Source organism: Lonchura striata, chromosome 4 (genome assembly GCF_046129695.1).
Source record: "Lonchura striata isolate bLonStr1 chromosome 4, bLonStr1.mat, whole genome shotgun sequence".
Classification (NCBI taxonomy): Eukaryota; Metazoa; Chordata; class Aves; order Passeriformes; family Estrildidae; genus Lonchura; species Lonchura striata.
Window position 1 is genome coordinate 43515414 of NC_134606.1, and position 17108 is coordinate 43532521.

At 41.7% G+C, this 17108-nt stretch overlaps 1 protein-coding gene across 6 annotated transcripts in view; it reads right to left on the reverse strand.

Moving 5' to 3' along the window:
* The window catches only part of FHIP1A (FHF complex subunit HOOK interacting protein 1A), an 89339-nt gene that overhangs the window by 1220 nt on the left and 71011 nt on the right, over nucleotides 1-17108 (reverse strand). For 5 of the 6 annotated variants that reach the window (XM_021530203.3, XM_021530205.3, XM_021530201.3 and 2 more), the window contains 3 exons: nucleotides 14947-15125; nucleotides 14520-14658; nucleotides 9221-10496 (listed from right to left, as the gene is read on the reverse strand). In XM_021530203.3, coding sequence (XP_021385878.2) covers nucleotides 10279-10496; nucleotides 14520-14658; nucleotides 14947-15125 — 536 coding nt within the window. In that variant the 3' untranslated portion in view covers nucleotides 9221-10278. Of the gene's footprint in view, nucleotides 1-9220; nucleotides 10497-14519; nucleotides 14659-14946; nucleotides 15126-17108 lie in introns of those variants that run through there. The other variant, XM_021530204.3, reaches the window with a different exon arrangement.

The window sequence follows — 17108 nt, forward strand, 5'->3', positions numbered from 1 at the left end:
GTGCTATGTTAGTCCTGCCCTAAACTCCTCCCCTGCTATTCCCTTACTGGTTGCTGTTCCTACACCCCTCCTCCTGAGTTCTTGTATAAAACCTTTTCCCCCCCCACAAGGGGGTCTTGGGGCTCGCTGAATAAAACCATCCAGTTCATCCCCAAGTCCCGTGTCGCCTCCGTCTGTTCCCCACCACCAACTGGGACTGCAGAGCTTCCCAGGGGGAGCGGCCGCCCGTTCTCTTCCCTCGCCGCCCAGCACGGCACCGCTCGGGGAATCGCGGTGAGAGGAGCTGACCATGAGATACAACAGAAGAGTAATAAATAAGGTGATGAAGGAATCATCTCAATTAATGTAGCAAGACTACTGCTGGTAATTCTCTCTGTGGGCTACTTCTTTTTAGCCACTCTTACTATAGAACTATACTTCACTAAGATGTGCAAAACCTGTTAAAAATCATCAGCCAGGTTCTCTCTGAGTAGAGTCTGTTTCAGTGCATCATGCACCTGGGCCTGTGCAAAGCACTGGACGCTGTCCTGCATGGCATCCTTATTTCTAAACTGGAGACACATGGATTTGATGGGTGGAGACTGCTCAAGGGATAAGGAATTGGCTGGCTGGTTGCACTCAAAGAGCCGCAGTCAGTATCTTGATGTCCAGGTGGAGGCCAGCGATGAGTGGGGTTGTCACTGAGCCTTGCCCTGTTTCACATCTTTGCTGGTGACATGGACAGTGGGACTGAGTTCTCCCTCATGCATCAGCATGTTCTCTGATGACAACAAGCTGTGTGTAGTTGACATACTGCAGAACAGGGATACCATCCAGAGGGATCTGGATGAGACAGATCCCTCTGGACAGGCTTGAGAAGTGGGGCTGTGCAAAGAAGTGGGGCTTGGGACTTCAGGGTGCTGGGGCATGACAAACTTGACATGATCTGGCAATGTTGACTCACAGGCTAAATATGTCCTGGCTGCATCCAAAGCCCTGTGGGCAGCAGGCCAAGGGTGGGGGTTCTGTCCCTGTGCTCTGCCCTGGTGAGACCACACCTGCAGTGCTGCACCCAGCACAGGAAGAACAGGGATCTGTTGGAACAAGTCCAGAGGAAACCATGAAGATGATCAGAGGGCTGGAACATCTCACCTGTGAGGACAGGCTGAGACAGTTGGGGCTGTTTAGCCTCTGGAGAGACCTTTTAGCACCTTGGAGTACCTCAAGGGGGTCAACAAGAGAGCTGGAGAAGTACAAGGGCATGTAGTGGTAGGATGAGGGGGAATGGCTTTAAAATGAGAGAGGGCAGGTTTAGTTGGATATTAGGAAAAACATCTCTACTGTGAAGCACTGGAACAGGTTGCCCATAAAAGCTGTAGATGCCTCATCACTAGAAGTGTTCAGGGCCAGGTGGCATGGGGCTTTGGGCAACCTGTACTAGTGGAAGGTGTCCCTGTCCATGGTGAGGGGGTTAGAATTATATTAAGGTCGCTTCCAACCATTCTGTGATTTACTGTTAAGTCTCAATCTATTTTCACCTCCACCTGCCAGACACAATGGATAACAAGAAAGATTAAAAAGGGATAATTGGAATATTCTTCCCTTCCAGGGAAGGCAAAGAGCAGCCATAGTCTATAAATTTTGCACTATATTATGAAACAGTCACTTCTGAAAATTTTAAAGAATTCTTTTGCAGACACAAAATGTAAATTTCTTTTTGATAGGAAAAAAAAATAATAAAGTGGTTTGAGTCAATTGAGATCAAGATAATGAACCTTTTAACATTTGTGGAGATATTAGCTACCAACTTCAAAGCAGCAGTAACTGGCAGTGCTCAGACCTAGCAGTGGGAAGGCTCAGCTGGGCCAGCTCACATTGCTCCCACTATCCAAGCCTGCATTAAGGGGCTCATCAGTCACCTCACACCCTTTTGACTGAACCAATACAGCCAAAACATGGGATCCTTTTTGCCTGCCAAGGCCCTTATACAACAGCCTAAATACAACCACCACCTTCCTATTCCCCTAAATGGAGCTCACAGTAAATTCTAAATATTCAACAAGTAGTGTGCTGTACTGAGCTAAACAAACAGCTTTGGTTTATATCTGCTTAACAGTAGTTGATGAGCACATTAAAAAAGCAGAAGCAAGAGCCTCAAGGAATTTAGTTTCTGCTTTTTAAAGACAAAACAACCCTACAGGACAGGTGGGTCTGCAGGATAGAAGACAGAACCTGACTCTGAAAGTGTTCGATGTAGAATATCCTGCAGGCCAGAAGGCTGTCCCCAGTGTGGCTGTATCGAGGCTGGAACTCTGGAATGAAGATTGAGGCTTTGACCCCAACTTGGAAGTCTCATTTAGCTACTCCAGTGCTCTCTGATCTAATGATTGCAGATGCCATCTGTGCAACAGCATCAGGCAGGGTGAATTAAGGACAGTTTCATGCAGATTTTCAGCAGTTACTATCCACGAACAGAGGACCAAGGAAAATGCTCACAAATTAAAAGCTGACACCAGACACTGTCACAACTATCTCATCTACTCATTGCTGGAAGTCTTTTAGGAGGTCAGCCCTGAGGGTGGAGAGCTGATACTTACTATCCCATATAGCTGAAGTATCCTGTTTCTGAGGCTGCAGAAGAGGAGAAGAAAGTTGTCTAAAAAGATTCTGGCAATGCTCTAAGTAGTGAAGAAGGAATTTCTAGCACTCAGCCTTGGCTGCTGAGTTTAATTTTAACTGTGTTAAAAATAGAAGCACACGATAGGAACCTTAACTAAAAAATTATAGCAGAGCATTCAGCTGTGGTTTCAGTGTGGCCCCTTTCCACCCTGTTTTGCAGTGTGGTGTCGGGGTTCTGGGATGCTCTCGTGTCTCTTCTGAGCATCCTTTACCTACATTTACACAACCACTGACTTCAGCACCACCTTCCCAGGGATTTATTGCCTTTTGTGCATGCTCAGCCTGCAGAGTGTTTGTTGTTTTTTTTTCACACATAAAGGAAAACAAATTGGGTTTTCAGTCAGCTCTCCATTCTCAAACTGTGCAGGGGAGAAGTAATAGCATGCTCCTGGTTAGTTTGTCCTCACTGCCAGCATCTTCTTAAAATGCTATTTACACATACTCATACACACACACTGGATTCTGAATCAGGCGCGGGCCACTTAAAACCAAATTACAGCAGACAGGAGGTCTCCATTTATTAACCCAAATGCTCAGAAGCTTTCCTGCATTGTGTTGGCTTCAAGTGCAAGTTGTGCCCACAGTAGCTGCAAACATGCAGGTAATACATAGACGGAGAGGATTCTATTGCTAAACAGTGTGAGGAATGCAGATACCAAGTTGTCATGACCTGTAATTTGCTGCGCATTTTTCTGCCCATTGTGATGGCAAATTTAGACTCCATCTTCAAGAGCCCCTGGGCCAAGCACAATCAGTAACTAGGGCTGAATGCAGAAGAAACACAAAACCACTGGGAATCACTTCTCTCCTGACTACTCCAGCCCACATCCCACATTAGGCTAGACAGCCTGAATTTTAACTGCAATAAAGCAAACTGCAGAAATGCTCAGGTGCCACCACGAGGGAACAAAGCCACAGAAAGAAGGTAATTTGAGTGAGCAACATAGCTGTGCATGCTCTCAGTGGAACTGAACCTTCCCTCTAGGACCATCCTAGTCTCAGATCTTTAAGATCTCCTGTAGGGCGTATAGGCATTTCATAACTGCCTATAGCATTTGCTGACCAGCTGCAGAAGTAAGTGATGAGAGATCCTGACCTTTGGTTTCTTCTCTTTTTCTGTGGGGGAGTCCAATTCATGACCCTGTGAATGATTCCCATCTTGCCTGCTGGCTTTGCCCAAGAAAAAAACTGGTGACAGCTGTGCCAGATCCCATATTATCCCATCTCATACACAGGCAGCAAACTAACCCATGCAACATTCCCTGCCTTGTCATTGCAGCCGCTGGAGAAAGGCCTCCAAGTCCAGTACCTGGAGCTGCAGATCTGCACTGCCATGATCCTCACAAGAGCCAACAGCTTCATTATAGGGAATGTTCCCTCCATGCACAGCCTTTTGTGTAAGCAGAAGTTCTCCCAAATGGTTGTATTTTAGCTGCTCAAAAGGCCACACTTTCAGGCTGGTCTTAGAGGCTGCTAGATTTTTTCCACCCTGAAGCTCAGAAACCAGTGTTATGACCCCAGAGATTTACAAAAGACACTGATCAGTGTTTCTAAACTCCAAGTTGTGCTTGGACACCAAGAGACATGAGTTGTTGGCACAAGCTGCAGCAAGGGATACTGAAACCCAGAGCCACTCCCTCTCCTTTAAGTTCGAGCTGGCATTTCGTCTGAGCTCTGGCCAAACTGACACAGCAGCACTGAGCTGGACACAGTTTAGTTGTCTCGGATTTGACTCATCCATGTTATTTTTTGATCTAAATCCAAGTTGGTTATTTTTAAAGTAGACTGCAATAAAACACAGCTGCTGTGGAATTGGCTTCATTGGAGACATAGGTTTGCAGGTATTTAGTCCACAGTACGTAATTGTATGCAGGCAGTCTGCTGAAGTGCCAAAGTTGAGAAATGCAGCCTTTGCACAAAAGTTCCATCAGGGCTTTTAGCCCAGAGACTTCAGTCTCAATTTAATCCAGCTGCCACAAGAACCATTATAATCAATGAACAAAAAGAAGATTTGCACAGTCAGCAACAAAACGTCACTTTAAGCACCTACATATTTGAGAATCCAAGTAATGCTCCTTTTCATATATAAGAGGCTTCCAACTGAGCATGTAACAAATGAAGTACATTGATGCTGGGCCACAACATGTTTAGAAAAGTTGGGGGCCAATAAAAAATAAAGTGCATTTAGTCAGAGCAGGGCTTTAACCACCAACAAAGTTACAGAAATAGTGCTGCATTCTGTGGCTGTCTGCGGTCAGACAGCTGGCACCACCATCATCTTACTCAAGTACCTATTTATGCAAGTCTGACACCACCTTCACAAGGGGCAATTTTTACCCTCCTCTGCACATTTCTGTCCCAAAACATCACATAGCACTGCTGTCCACTTAGACAGGTACTGTAGGATACAGTCATATCAACTTTTCAAGTCAGAGCTTTTTCTTTCTGTTCTCTGATAAATCAGAGCAACACAAATGTAAACTGTGCATTTCACACAGAGGGAAGTGCCCTCTGCTGATCTGTGGCATTTTCCTTTGGTTTGCTCATTCATGTAAGCAGCCCAAGTGCCCTGTATCCTCCATTTCTGCTGATAATGCTCAAAGAGTGCAAGGAGGAACATATTCTAATTATCTAAATCACATCTGGACAACAGTATAGTTACTGTACAGTGTGCAGAGCTACCCGAGTTAAAAGAAAAGAAAGGAAAATCCCAGTACTCTACTCATAAACACAGATGCAATTTAAATGTTACAAACATAACAGGAGCTGTCATAAGAAATGCAGGCATGACATAGCAATTTCAGTTAATACAGCAGAGTAAATTGCTTATGAAATCAAGCCATCCTCAAAACGGAGCTGTGGCTACAAATTCAAATGATACAATGACATAGTTTAACTGCAACAAATCACACTGCTCCCATCCTTTTCTTTTGAGATTTTAGAGCATCTTAGGGAAGCTAAAAAACCTTCCTGAAGCATGAAGCCTTCTGAGAGGCTTAAGCAGAGTGCACAGAAGGGTACTGAGTGTGTACATGCTGTGCTGGATGGCGAACTTCTCTTGGTAAATAGAACTTAACCTCTTGAACTTAAACCCTTGGAGTCTGCAGGATGCTGCAAATTTATTTGCAAATATTTTTCTCTGAAGGACTGAACAGACTACTTGGTGTTTGTGCCCGGGCTAAAGAACAGCATTGGTGGCAGGAATGCTGCTCAGGCTTCCTATATATCCAGTCCTGCTCCAAAGCACAGCCCCCTGCTGATGTCCAAGGTCCACCTCAATCACACTTTGTTTTCTCCTATCCTAGGAAATTTACCAGTATTACTAAAAATACCAAATCACACCTGAAAGGCAAGTGTTCTGTACCACAGCATGACACCACTGAATTCAGACTTTTTGCAAAGTGACAAATCCCAAAGAAAGAAGAAACAAATAATTTATGAACTGGATGCCTGGAAGCATGTACCTGGCCTGCTGGTGGGAGGGACAGTCCGTGCCTGTTACTGGAGTTTTCTCATCTCCACAGAATACAGCTGAAAACAGAAGTCCTTATTTCTGTTCTTCCAAACCAAAGTCAGAAGTTACCAGGAAAAAAGGTGATGCATTTTTCACTCCAAGAACTGCAACACCAACAACCTGATCCCATTCAAAATATCATAATATTCTTTAGGACACACGAAAAAGATAAAATGCCTAGAACACAATAATATTTTGTATATTTTTCAAAAAAAAAGAAAAAAGCTTAGAATACAATAATAAAGGTAGCAAGCACAGCCAGCAACATGTGAACTGCACCTGACTATACATGTCCAAAGATCAGCACAAGCATGAATGAAACTGCTAAGTGCTTTAGTCCAATTAATACAAACCATGTGTATGTTTACTGAGATTAACCCAGAAAGCATCCAAAAATGGCCAAAGGTAAAAGAAAATGACTACAAATTTTTGAAGACAAAGTGCTCATTTTACAGGTAGGTTGCAAAAACAAAATAAAACCTAAACCAAACCAAAAACACACACACACACACACAAAAACACAGGTTGAAAATGCTGGAAAGATTCCTTGCAATAGCAGAACAGCTTAAAAATACACTCTAAGGGTACATAATTGGAAATGTGGCATTCACAGTTTGAAGCATCTAGTAGGAGACTGGAAATTCACTTTGGTATCACTGAGCCACCACCTGCAGTCTTTAGAATAGATCTGCCAAGGCATTTCATTTGGAACTGATGCTGAGCCAATGTACCAAAGAAGGACTGCTCCAGTGACACACCCCCTGAATGTGGGGAAAACCAGATCATAAAGTGTTTCCTTGATCTTGGAAAGAGCAGCATAATGCTGTTGTCCTCCAGGGACCTACAGGCAGGACCACAGCCTGGACACAAGCACAGGGCTTTTTTTTTTTGGGAAAGGATGTATCATTGGTGAGAGACAGGATAACACATTATCTAACTGGAGGGAAGAACTTATTAGAGAAGCATTTGGCTGAAGAGCTTATGCACACAGATGTGATTCATCTCAAAAGATCAACATTTTCAAGCTAAATCACAGGTTCTGTATTTTGAAGGCAGGAAGAGGCAATTCCCACCAACAGTTTTTTGTGCTGGCTGCCAGACATTATACTGCTATTACATCTGAGACACAGCTGCAAGTCTGAGCCCACTCAGAAAAAAGCCATGCAAAGGTACACGTATGATCTGCATTTTTACATTCTAAGCCAGGGTCACTGCACTCATCTATCTCTTCCTTTTGGGGAGCTGACAGACATTTCCCATTTGTGAGGAGACACTGTGCACAAACACAGCTCTGACCTTTCAGCAAGAAGCCTTCCACATAACTCCAGATTTCAAAGGCTGACTTTATCCTATGGGATGTAGAACATAAGCGCTACTAAAATTTATGAGGAAAATCCTCTCCTTCTTCTAATTTACAGATGCTTTTATGCACAGTTCACATTTTAAAATCCTCATGTAGCTTAACAGACCTGCCAGGATGAAACTGCAGTGATTTTGTCCATTTGCTGAAAACACCAGTTAAAATTAGCAATCTCAAAAGAAATCCTTTCTACCCAGCAAATAAGGATTCTTAGTTTAGAATACAAACAAAGGAAGGGAGTGTTCAGGTAGTAATTTACTGCCTTGAGCTCTGGTCTGCAGAGTTCTTTATTTTTAAAAAAGTGAAATAATATTTCTAATTCCTTTTAAGAAGTCCTCAAAAAAAAAAAAAATCAGATTGCTTCTGCATTTTAGCAATTGTTTCTGAACCACCAAAAGTCAGCTGATCAAACTTTCCTTTTGCTTACATGAAGTTCTTGCAGAAGAGATAAGAAGCAGAGCAAGCACTCACCCTACAATCATAATGCTAAAACACTTCCAACACACACACTGAACCCCCTCAGGCCAGGCCTGTGAGTACAGCATGGAAGGCAGCAGAAATGAGAGTGGGGAAAGAACCCACAGTGCCCTAGGACAAGTTAAAAAATTAAAAATAAATAAATCTCATTACCCATTTACAACAACGTGGGGCTGGAGTTGGGGAGGAACTGAAAAAGAGAGAGCTCCCTTCAGCCTGGTAACTAATACTTAAGGAAAAAACCCACAGCTTTGGCTTCAGCTTCCAAGAAAGCTGGTGAGGTGAAAGAGGGCCATGTGGAGGTCAGTAGGCGATTTACAGGATGGTGATGCAGTGGCACCTGAAAAACTAAACAAGTCATAAATGAACGCAAACCAGAGAGAGTCAGCTAGGAAAGACAGGACCCCCAGCCATCATGGAAGTGAAGACTGTGCAGCAAACAAGGAAAGGTGGACCCAGAGAAGTTCTGGAGGTGATTTTGTTGGAGGTAGACTTTGGGATTTCTTTTTTTCTTAGAATAGCCTAGAGCATGCTGGCACAATGAATGCCTTTAATCTATACCTTGTAGATTAAAGGAAGAACTTTTCAAAACTATCTAAAGGATTAGGAGCTTAAACTGCACTGCACGTTCCAGAGGAATTTGACATGCAATTAATTAGACTGTTCTGGAGTGTCTTTGGTTTTTGTTTTTAAGCTGGTTTTTTTCCTTGAAACCTCTGAGAAAGTGTGTTTCAAAATCAGGACGTGATTAACTGGGATTCCATATTATGGAATTACAATGAGCAGGAGAACTAATGTATGCAAGTGTTATTTCTGATTTCTGTTTCTTCACATTTTTTGAGTCACTCTTAGTTTGTATCCTGGGCAAAAGGGTTTATGCCTTTCTTGAACTAAGCCCCTCTTTATGTAGCAAACTACAACACACTGGAAGCACAATTATGCAGCTAAGATAAGACAAAATGCAGTGGTGATGCACCAATTCATCACGTTTGGGTTCTTCTAATGAAGCCCATTACTCACAGAGAATTTTCTCAAGCAGTTAGTCACCAGCAGACAGCTTTCCCCATTACTCCTTCCTTTTCTGCAGCTGGTGAATTGCCTGGTCCTCCCCTCACCATCCCAGAAATGCAATATTAGGAAAAGTCAACACCTGATTAGAAGTAAACGAACAGTATTTAACTTTCCCTTAATTAACAATAAAACAGTACAGCTTTCATGAGCAAGCAAACCTTTTTCATTTAATAAAAAAAAAGACAAAAACAGCCTGCTGTCCATTTAACACTACAGAAAGATACTGAGTATCTTTCTTTAGCTTATTAAAACAAGCATACAAATAAACTAGACACTAATAACAGCTTGCATAGAAACATTTAGTTTTGTACTTTGTGCAAATCTTACTAAATAAGGCATGCTCGTGGGCTTAGGTAGCAATGCAAGAGTTACCAAGGAATGCCAAGGAACCCCAAGGAAAATTCCAGGCAGTCTGCAATCCACATCCACTTACACATTTCATTGGACTTCAAAGCCCAACAGCTGGTAGCTGCAGATCTGTCTGCAGACATAAGGCAATATGGTATGTGTAGGGCCCAGCACCTGCTTTCAGCTACTCATGGGCTTACTACACATAAGATCACTTGAATTCAGAAAACCTGAGCCAGTAGTTAAAATGAGGGTTTTGGATGTGGATTGGGAACCCAGCTTCAGGCTTCAGGATGAAGCAAAGGAAGGGGCAAAGAGGACAATGACATCAATAAACACAGCCCTTCACATAATCCCTTCAGGGTTTTGTGCAGATTTTGCATGTCTTTTTATACTGTGAACATTTCCCATGGGGCAACATTTTTTGAAGCAAACTTGTCTCCTAACAAGTTATCCAGAAGAGTATTTCTGGAACAGAAAAAGCTAACATGTTTGTGTCTCTTAGGCAGCCAACAAGTGTCTGTTGCAGAAATTCAACACTTAGTTGAATTAGTGACACTGAAGAAGGACAGCTGTGTAACAAGGAAGGGATGAAGAAGGAAGCTGCACTAAGAGCTATATCAGAAATCTCAAATAAATTATGTAGCACAGAGGGAAATTATAAGGCCTAACTGGAATAACATTTTGCCTCCTTCCTCCCCCTCCAAATCAAGTATTTTCAGGAAATATTGAAGTACAACCTTCTTTTGAAAGCAGCTTTGCATTAAAAATCTGTTTAAACTCCAAAAGCTTTTTCAAAACACATTTTAAAAACCCACTAATAATAATCTTCAAAATCTCCCAGTATTTTTTAACATAAAATGGAATGTTCCTGGGCTAGAGCTGCCAGCTCCTTCAGGAACTCTGGGAAAAGGGCAGCTGCAAGTACGGCGTTCCTCACGTGCGCAGGAAGGCTGGGATGAGCCAGGCCTTTTTTTCCTTTCTGTCCCAGGAAAAGCTGCAGTACAGCTGGGTAAGCTTCAGGAAGATTCCTTCCTTTCCCTGTGTTGCTGCTGTGATGGACATTACCTAAAGACAGAGGGAGAGGGAGAGGAAAGAAAAAAGACTCTGTATATTAAGCACACAGGATATTGTACAGTGTCCAAACCCAGTTTATAAGGATTGTGTTCAGAGGTGTAATTTGCAGTACTCAGATCATGCAGGGAAAGATACTCCACTAATCCAGCATTTTGAAGTTCTACGTGGCTGGTTCTGTTGCATTTTTTATTACCTATCTTTCCCTGAGACTGTATATCATTCAGTTACAGCTCTGATGAGAGAAATATGTGGGCAGAAGAGGAGTCAAGGGAAAGAGTAATATGGATTTGCCTTCTGAAACAGCAGATAATATCTACCCATCTAGAGCCAGCATGGTTGTCTCCATTTCAAGAATACTATGCTCTATACCTCCCCCAGATCAAACTGTTGCTTTGTTTTTACTTCTCTTTCTCTATCCTCTCCCTGTGAATCACCATGTCAGTGGGTTTGAGGCTGAGCTATCACATCACCACATGAGTTTGAAGCAAGTTAGAAACTAAGGGGGGAAAAAAAATTAAAAATTGGAATTTCTCCATCTATAGGCCCCACTAATTACACTTACTTCCCTGTGAAGCAACTAACCATTAAAAAGAGAGCAAGTGAAAGCCACTGTGTGTTCTGCTATATGATCTCTGCTACCAGAGTTCAGAGGATCAGAGCTCAAGTATCAGAATGCATGGAATTACAGTGACAGAAGCACTTAAATTTCAATCAATTGCTCCTTGTTTCAACCAAAAGCAGAACTGCCCTTTAATTAGATGATAATTAATTCACTGAAACTAAAAAGGTGACAAAATCTAATGCTGATGGAAATAAATACTCTACAAAGAAAAATTAACCTGTAGAACTCACTGCTACAAGACAGAACTCACTGCTACAAGGTATCATTGAGGCCAAGAGTGGAGACCGATGAAGTCCTGTCTAACTTACAAATAGGATGGTCTCCTGAGACCTATAAGTAAATCATTAACAAGAAATAAAAGGGCTGTTATGCTAATTCATATACTGCAGACAAGCCCAAAACTGCATTGCTGCCTTCAGAAGGGGTTTCCCTCATGTTGCACACAGTTTATGTTAAACTCAAGTGACGCCAGCCTTGCTCTGAACCTCTCCAAGCAGCAAAGACTGGGAGCTGTAGATGAAGGCCACTCAGTGCTGCACAGCAATCCCTCTGTTCAACAGCTCTGCACTTTTGTTCCTTGCCTGTATTTCACCCAAGGCACTGTGGAATTACTCTACTCTTCCAAACACTTGAAAAAAAATTTCATCTCAATCATTTAACAGACTCGTACTTTTCTTGAGTTTGAAACACCTTTCCAACTCCGGACTTATCAATCATTCATGTTGTTATTCTACAAATTTCTACCTACTAGAGACAGAGTACAGGAATTTCTATTCTGTGAGAAAATCTGGCTGTGGGAGGAAAAACATCTTAAATTATAGATTACAATGAAAAGATAAAGTTTTAAGCTTCCCCTGAAGATTTTTTTTCTCAATGTTTTCTAATGTCAAAACATTTCATAATTAATATTTTAAGGTTTTTTTTTAATAGTTTAGACAATATAACCAGAATGCTAGCACAGTGTCAAAACTTTGCTTTTCTTTATACTTGTCCTTTTAAAAATAATCAAAACTGATACATCTCTTAAAATATTTTTTGCTTAGATTCAACTGCTTGTTTGGAAAAAAACCCAAAAATCCAGAAAAGCACAGAAAGCTGATCTAGGAACTAGAGATTAGTTTTTTTTTTTCTTTGATCAGGATTGTTCACTTCTCTCTAGGGTCAGGATGCAATCTGAGTCATACAATTGAAAACTGAGCAAATGAGTACTCTGAAGATTGTCACCAACACACTGAAAGAGGGGCAGCTTGCACATGGAACTACATCGTGACAGCTTTAGATGTGTAACCAGAGCCCAGGCTGCTGTGGAAGAAATCACACATTACTGCAAGCAAAAAGAACAAATTGTACAATTTCTGTTCAAAAACCTTCAGAGACCAGCCCTGTAAAGAGAGAGAAAATTCTCTATAATGTTTTGGTTTTACATTTGTCTTCCTTACTAACTCTGGCTTCAGTTTTTCATATGAGAATTCTGTAGGAGGCTGGCTATGCTCAGACCTGCATAGAACACTGGGGTTAATTCACCACTTCTTTTCAGGGGAAAAATCCCTCAGAGAGCAACCAGTATGTCTGACAGTCAGAGATGGCACTCAAGCTAATGCAAAGAAGTCCATGGGGAGTTCCCAGTTTGTTGTTTGGTTTTGGTTTGTTGGGGTTTTTTTTCCATTTACCATTATTGCAGCAGTTCCTATCTTGCACTTTTTAATCAATGTAATGAACTACTGGTTGATGGGCTACTAAACCAACTCTCCCCAAGGATTACAGTCTGATGACTTGCATTACTAGTCCTGTAGGAAACCAAGTCTGCAGTTATCCAGACATTTACTTACTCTCCACTTATTTGTCAAGAGAAGCCTTCTTTGCAGGAGCTGCTACTATACAGAAGAAAGCATACTAACAGGGTGACTAAGCAGCCTTGTTTCAAATTCCTAAATAATGACCAGCATGAGTCAACCTGGCAAATTCTGAAGCCCACAGAAGAAAACTGACGTAGAACAGGAAATATAAATAAATGTCTTTGGGAATGACTTTATGTGAAAGTTCTGATTGCCAGCACCTGAGAAAGAAAAGAACTCTGAATATTGCCTCCTAATCTCATCTCCCACATGCTAGCTACAATGCCATCTAATTGTTAGGCTTTCTATTCTGTGGCACCAAAATGCAGAGCCTAAAATGCTACTGACATGTGCAATACACAGCTTTTTTACAGCAGGCACCTTCCACAGACCAACTCTTTGGGAAGCAGCCTTAGCAAGATCATAATTTTACAAACTAAATGCACTACAAACCTTAGAAACACATATTATGCTGACTACAAATTAGGTAGATTATTCTTCAGAGTCTTGAAAAATGAAAACACAATTAAAATGGCACATAAAGAGTCCTGATTTCCACACTTCTGCAAATCCAAGAGAAGCATCAACATCATCACAGAAGTGTGGGCAGAGTGGGTGATTATTGATTCCCAAAGATGAGTAAGCACACACCTGTAAATGCAGCCTCTCTTGAACCCTCTTGCAGAGCCAATTCTTCATGACTCACCAAATTTGACACATTCCCATCGTGTGGCAAGTTGGCTTTTAAGAGAAGCCTGCATCCAACATTACCCACTCAGCAGCAAGCTGAGAACAAGCATGTCCTCAGGGCAGGGCTTCAGCTCTACCCATTGCCTGCCTGTGTCTGGAAGGTTCTTATTTGGCAACTAAGACTTCATTTTGTGTATTTTTACTTGCTTGCCCCACAGTGGTAAAAATAAGTACAGATAACTGTAAAGACAAGTTATGCACTGTGCTTGAAAGGCAGCAGATGTTCTAGAGTCCCCTGCAAAGCTGGCTTGGTGGGGTGATACCTGTCTAACTCCCCACTGCTCTTAGACACACACCTTTTGTGTTTTTCTCTGTTTTGCTTTGTTTATCATACAAGAAAGATACTAGCCAGAAAACTTTCAGTGTCTTATGTCCTTCAGTGGTAGTCCAAACCATGACACCAAGCCTTATTCAACTGTTGCAGAAACCAGTTCATCCTCTCTAACATTTATCAAAAAGAACCAATGACCTAGCTGAAGGTCAGGCTAAAAATAAAATGAAATCATGCACATATGCCGCCTTACCTCATGCTTTGAAAGTGAGTTTGTTTACTGACAGTAAGCCAAGAACTGATTCTGTAACTTCTTTAAACAGACAGTTTATATACCAAATAAAAACTTGTAAACAGCAAAGAATATCCAAATAGACCCAACATTGTGTTCTGAGCATCATCACTTTAAAGTCAGAAGGACACAGCTGGCTAATGACATTCACAGCACACAACACCTTTTAATCATCTGGTGAAAAGGACAGAGGTAACGGGTAAGTCATTCCACCAGCCCTCCTCTGAGCGTGCTTATCATTTACCTTTGGTGAGCAATTCTTCTGCAGCATCAGACATGTCCACACGAAAAAGCAAGTACTGTTGGGCCTCCAGAAGAAGACCTGGGAAGTCTTTTTCAATGGAAGCAAAATGTTCAATCTTATTTTTCACAGATGCCAGCACCTGCCAAAACAACAGTATCAATTACTTCTTTCTCCTTTGCTCCCAGTGCAGCCACAGACCGAATATTCAGGCTTTCTCCACTTGCATTAAAATAGAGCTCTGACAAAAGCTATGGTCACACAGAGTTTCCAGTTCTTTGCACAAATGTAATTAAAACATGGAAATGAAATAAGAAGTTCACAGACATGTAGGAAAGCTACATGTGAAACTGAAAGGAGCTAATGTAAGGTTTAAGGAGACACTAAAGATACTGCTCCAGTAGGCATGGCTAACACCTGTGGTAAATACCTGATAGAGTGAGCGCACGCTAGGCTGAAATACCATGTTGGTGTTGAGCAGAAAGGAGCGAAGAAGCGGCTGTGGATAACTTGCCAGCTGAGTAATAATCCCAATAAGCAGCAAATTTACATGCAAAGAATTCTCCAGCATGTTCTCCAGCTTTGACAACACTACACTGATGAATGGTCCTGCAAGAAAATAAGAAGGAATCAATGCTCGTTTTCACAGAAGAAAAACCCTAAGATCTAGGAAAAAGGCATTTTAAAGGAATTATGACCATTATAACCAACCAAATTGGCCCTCCCACACACTAATTAAAGACAGCAGGGAGAAAACCCAAACTGTGGCTGAACAGGGAAAGCAGACTTAACAGAGGTGTTAAAAGCTTTTGTAGTTAGCAGCACATTTGCTACCTAGCCAATCAGTTTACATTAATGGCATATTTAACAGGCATGACTATTCCACTTGCATGTGCCAATAAGGATTTTGCTGAGGACATTACAGTCTACCACTCTATTCCGCTTTAAGAAATTGGAAGGGTACTACTAGTTTTAATACAAATAGAATCTACTCTTTTGACTCTTCCTGTGCCTTATTTCTATGTAAGGAGTGGGCAAAGTGAATTATTGCTAGCTTTCTTGTTCTATAAAAAAACTGGTATTCTAAAGAAAATATGAAAATGTTATTCGAAAAACAAAAATCAAGCAGTGATAGTTCCCATCATAAGAAAGGGCATCTTCAGTATACCAAAGCATCACACAAAGCGGGGAAGACATTAAAATAGATTTGTAAGCATAATTGCTGGTAGACATAGGCATTATCATATAAATAATAATGCCACCAATAAATAATAGCTTTACTTTGTGTATTCATGCTGAAGGACAGCCATTGAAATACACAAACATTTACCATGAAGTACATAAACCCTTAGTGCTCAAGCTTAAGAAACCTCTGCAAGGCTGAGAATGACTTCACCCAAACACTACACTGTTAGACCACACAGCTGGGGAGATGCTTGAGGCAGCCACTACAAAGGACCTACTCACAAGTAAAGTCTTACAAATGTCCTTACAAATGTCCACCCACAGTTCCACCACACTATTCCAGTTGCATAAGAGCTAGGAAAACCATGCAGAAGAATCCCTGGATAATTAGCACTGTTATCTTTGAATATCCCATCCTCAAACCTGGCAAAAGATACAGGCTAAGGGCATTTCTAGGGTCAAGCAGGTGGCCATAATCCAACACCATTCCAGCTTCCCTCAGCTTGCATATGGCTGCCATTCAAGCTGGCTGGGCACAGGGCAGCCCAGTTCATTGTACCTGCTGGAAACTGCAGCAGAGGCTAAGGATCTTCTGGCCCAGAGCAACAGGAAGGATCAATGAGGAGTGCCCCTGTTGCCATTCCACTTAAAGGCTGGAACCAGTCATGCTTTGCAGCAACTGTGAGCACAAAGCAAGCACTGCTTCCAGACTCATCTCTCAGGGCTAATGCTGGCACAGCTCTGCCCGCAAGAGGAAAGGTGGGAGGGCCAGCGTTGACAAGGCTTTATGTGGCTGCTGCCTTTCAACCACCACGGCAGCCATCAGAGCCCGGGTACCCAGTGGAGCAGCCCCAAACACATTTGCTGAGATACAGTTTCTTCTGTCCCAACATAACCTATCCTTTTCATGGTGACATTTTCACAGAGCTCTGGAGGAGAGTCTACTGTATCAAAAGGGATGGCAGAAGGAGCTGAGATGTGTCACTGTTTCTCTTCTCTAGGTAACACTTCAAAGCTGAGTAAGTAAAGCTGAAGCTGCAATGGAGGGTACCAAATACATGAAAAAATTTGTAAAAAGTGATATTTTTAAAATATCGCTTTTTACAAATATCACCTAAAATATTTTAAAATTAAAAAGCATGAATTTCAGTCCCAAGAATTTATTTAAATGAGAATCAGAGGATATAAACAAAATTTAGAAGCCTTGTAAGAAACAGAGTAACTAGATAAGAAGTCAAAAAAAATTCTTATTTCATGGCCGTGAAGTCAAGTACTGATATATGGAGAAGGAGGAAACAAAATACGAATTCCTGTTCCTGAACACCACAAGACAAAATAGAGATGAGAGTGTTTAATGCTTTTACAATGGATATAAGAATCAAGAGGACATTTTCTTCACAGATCCAT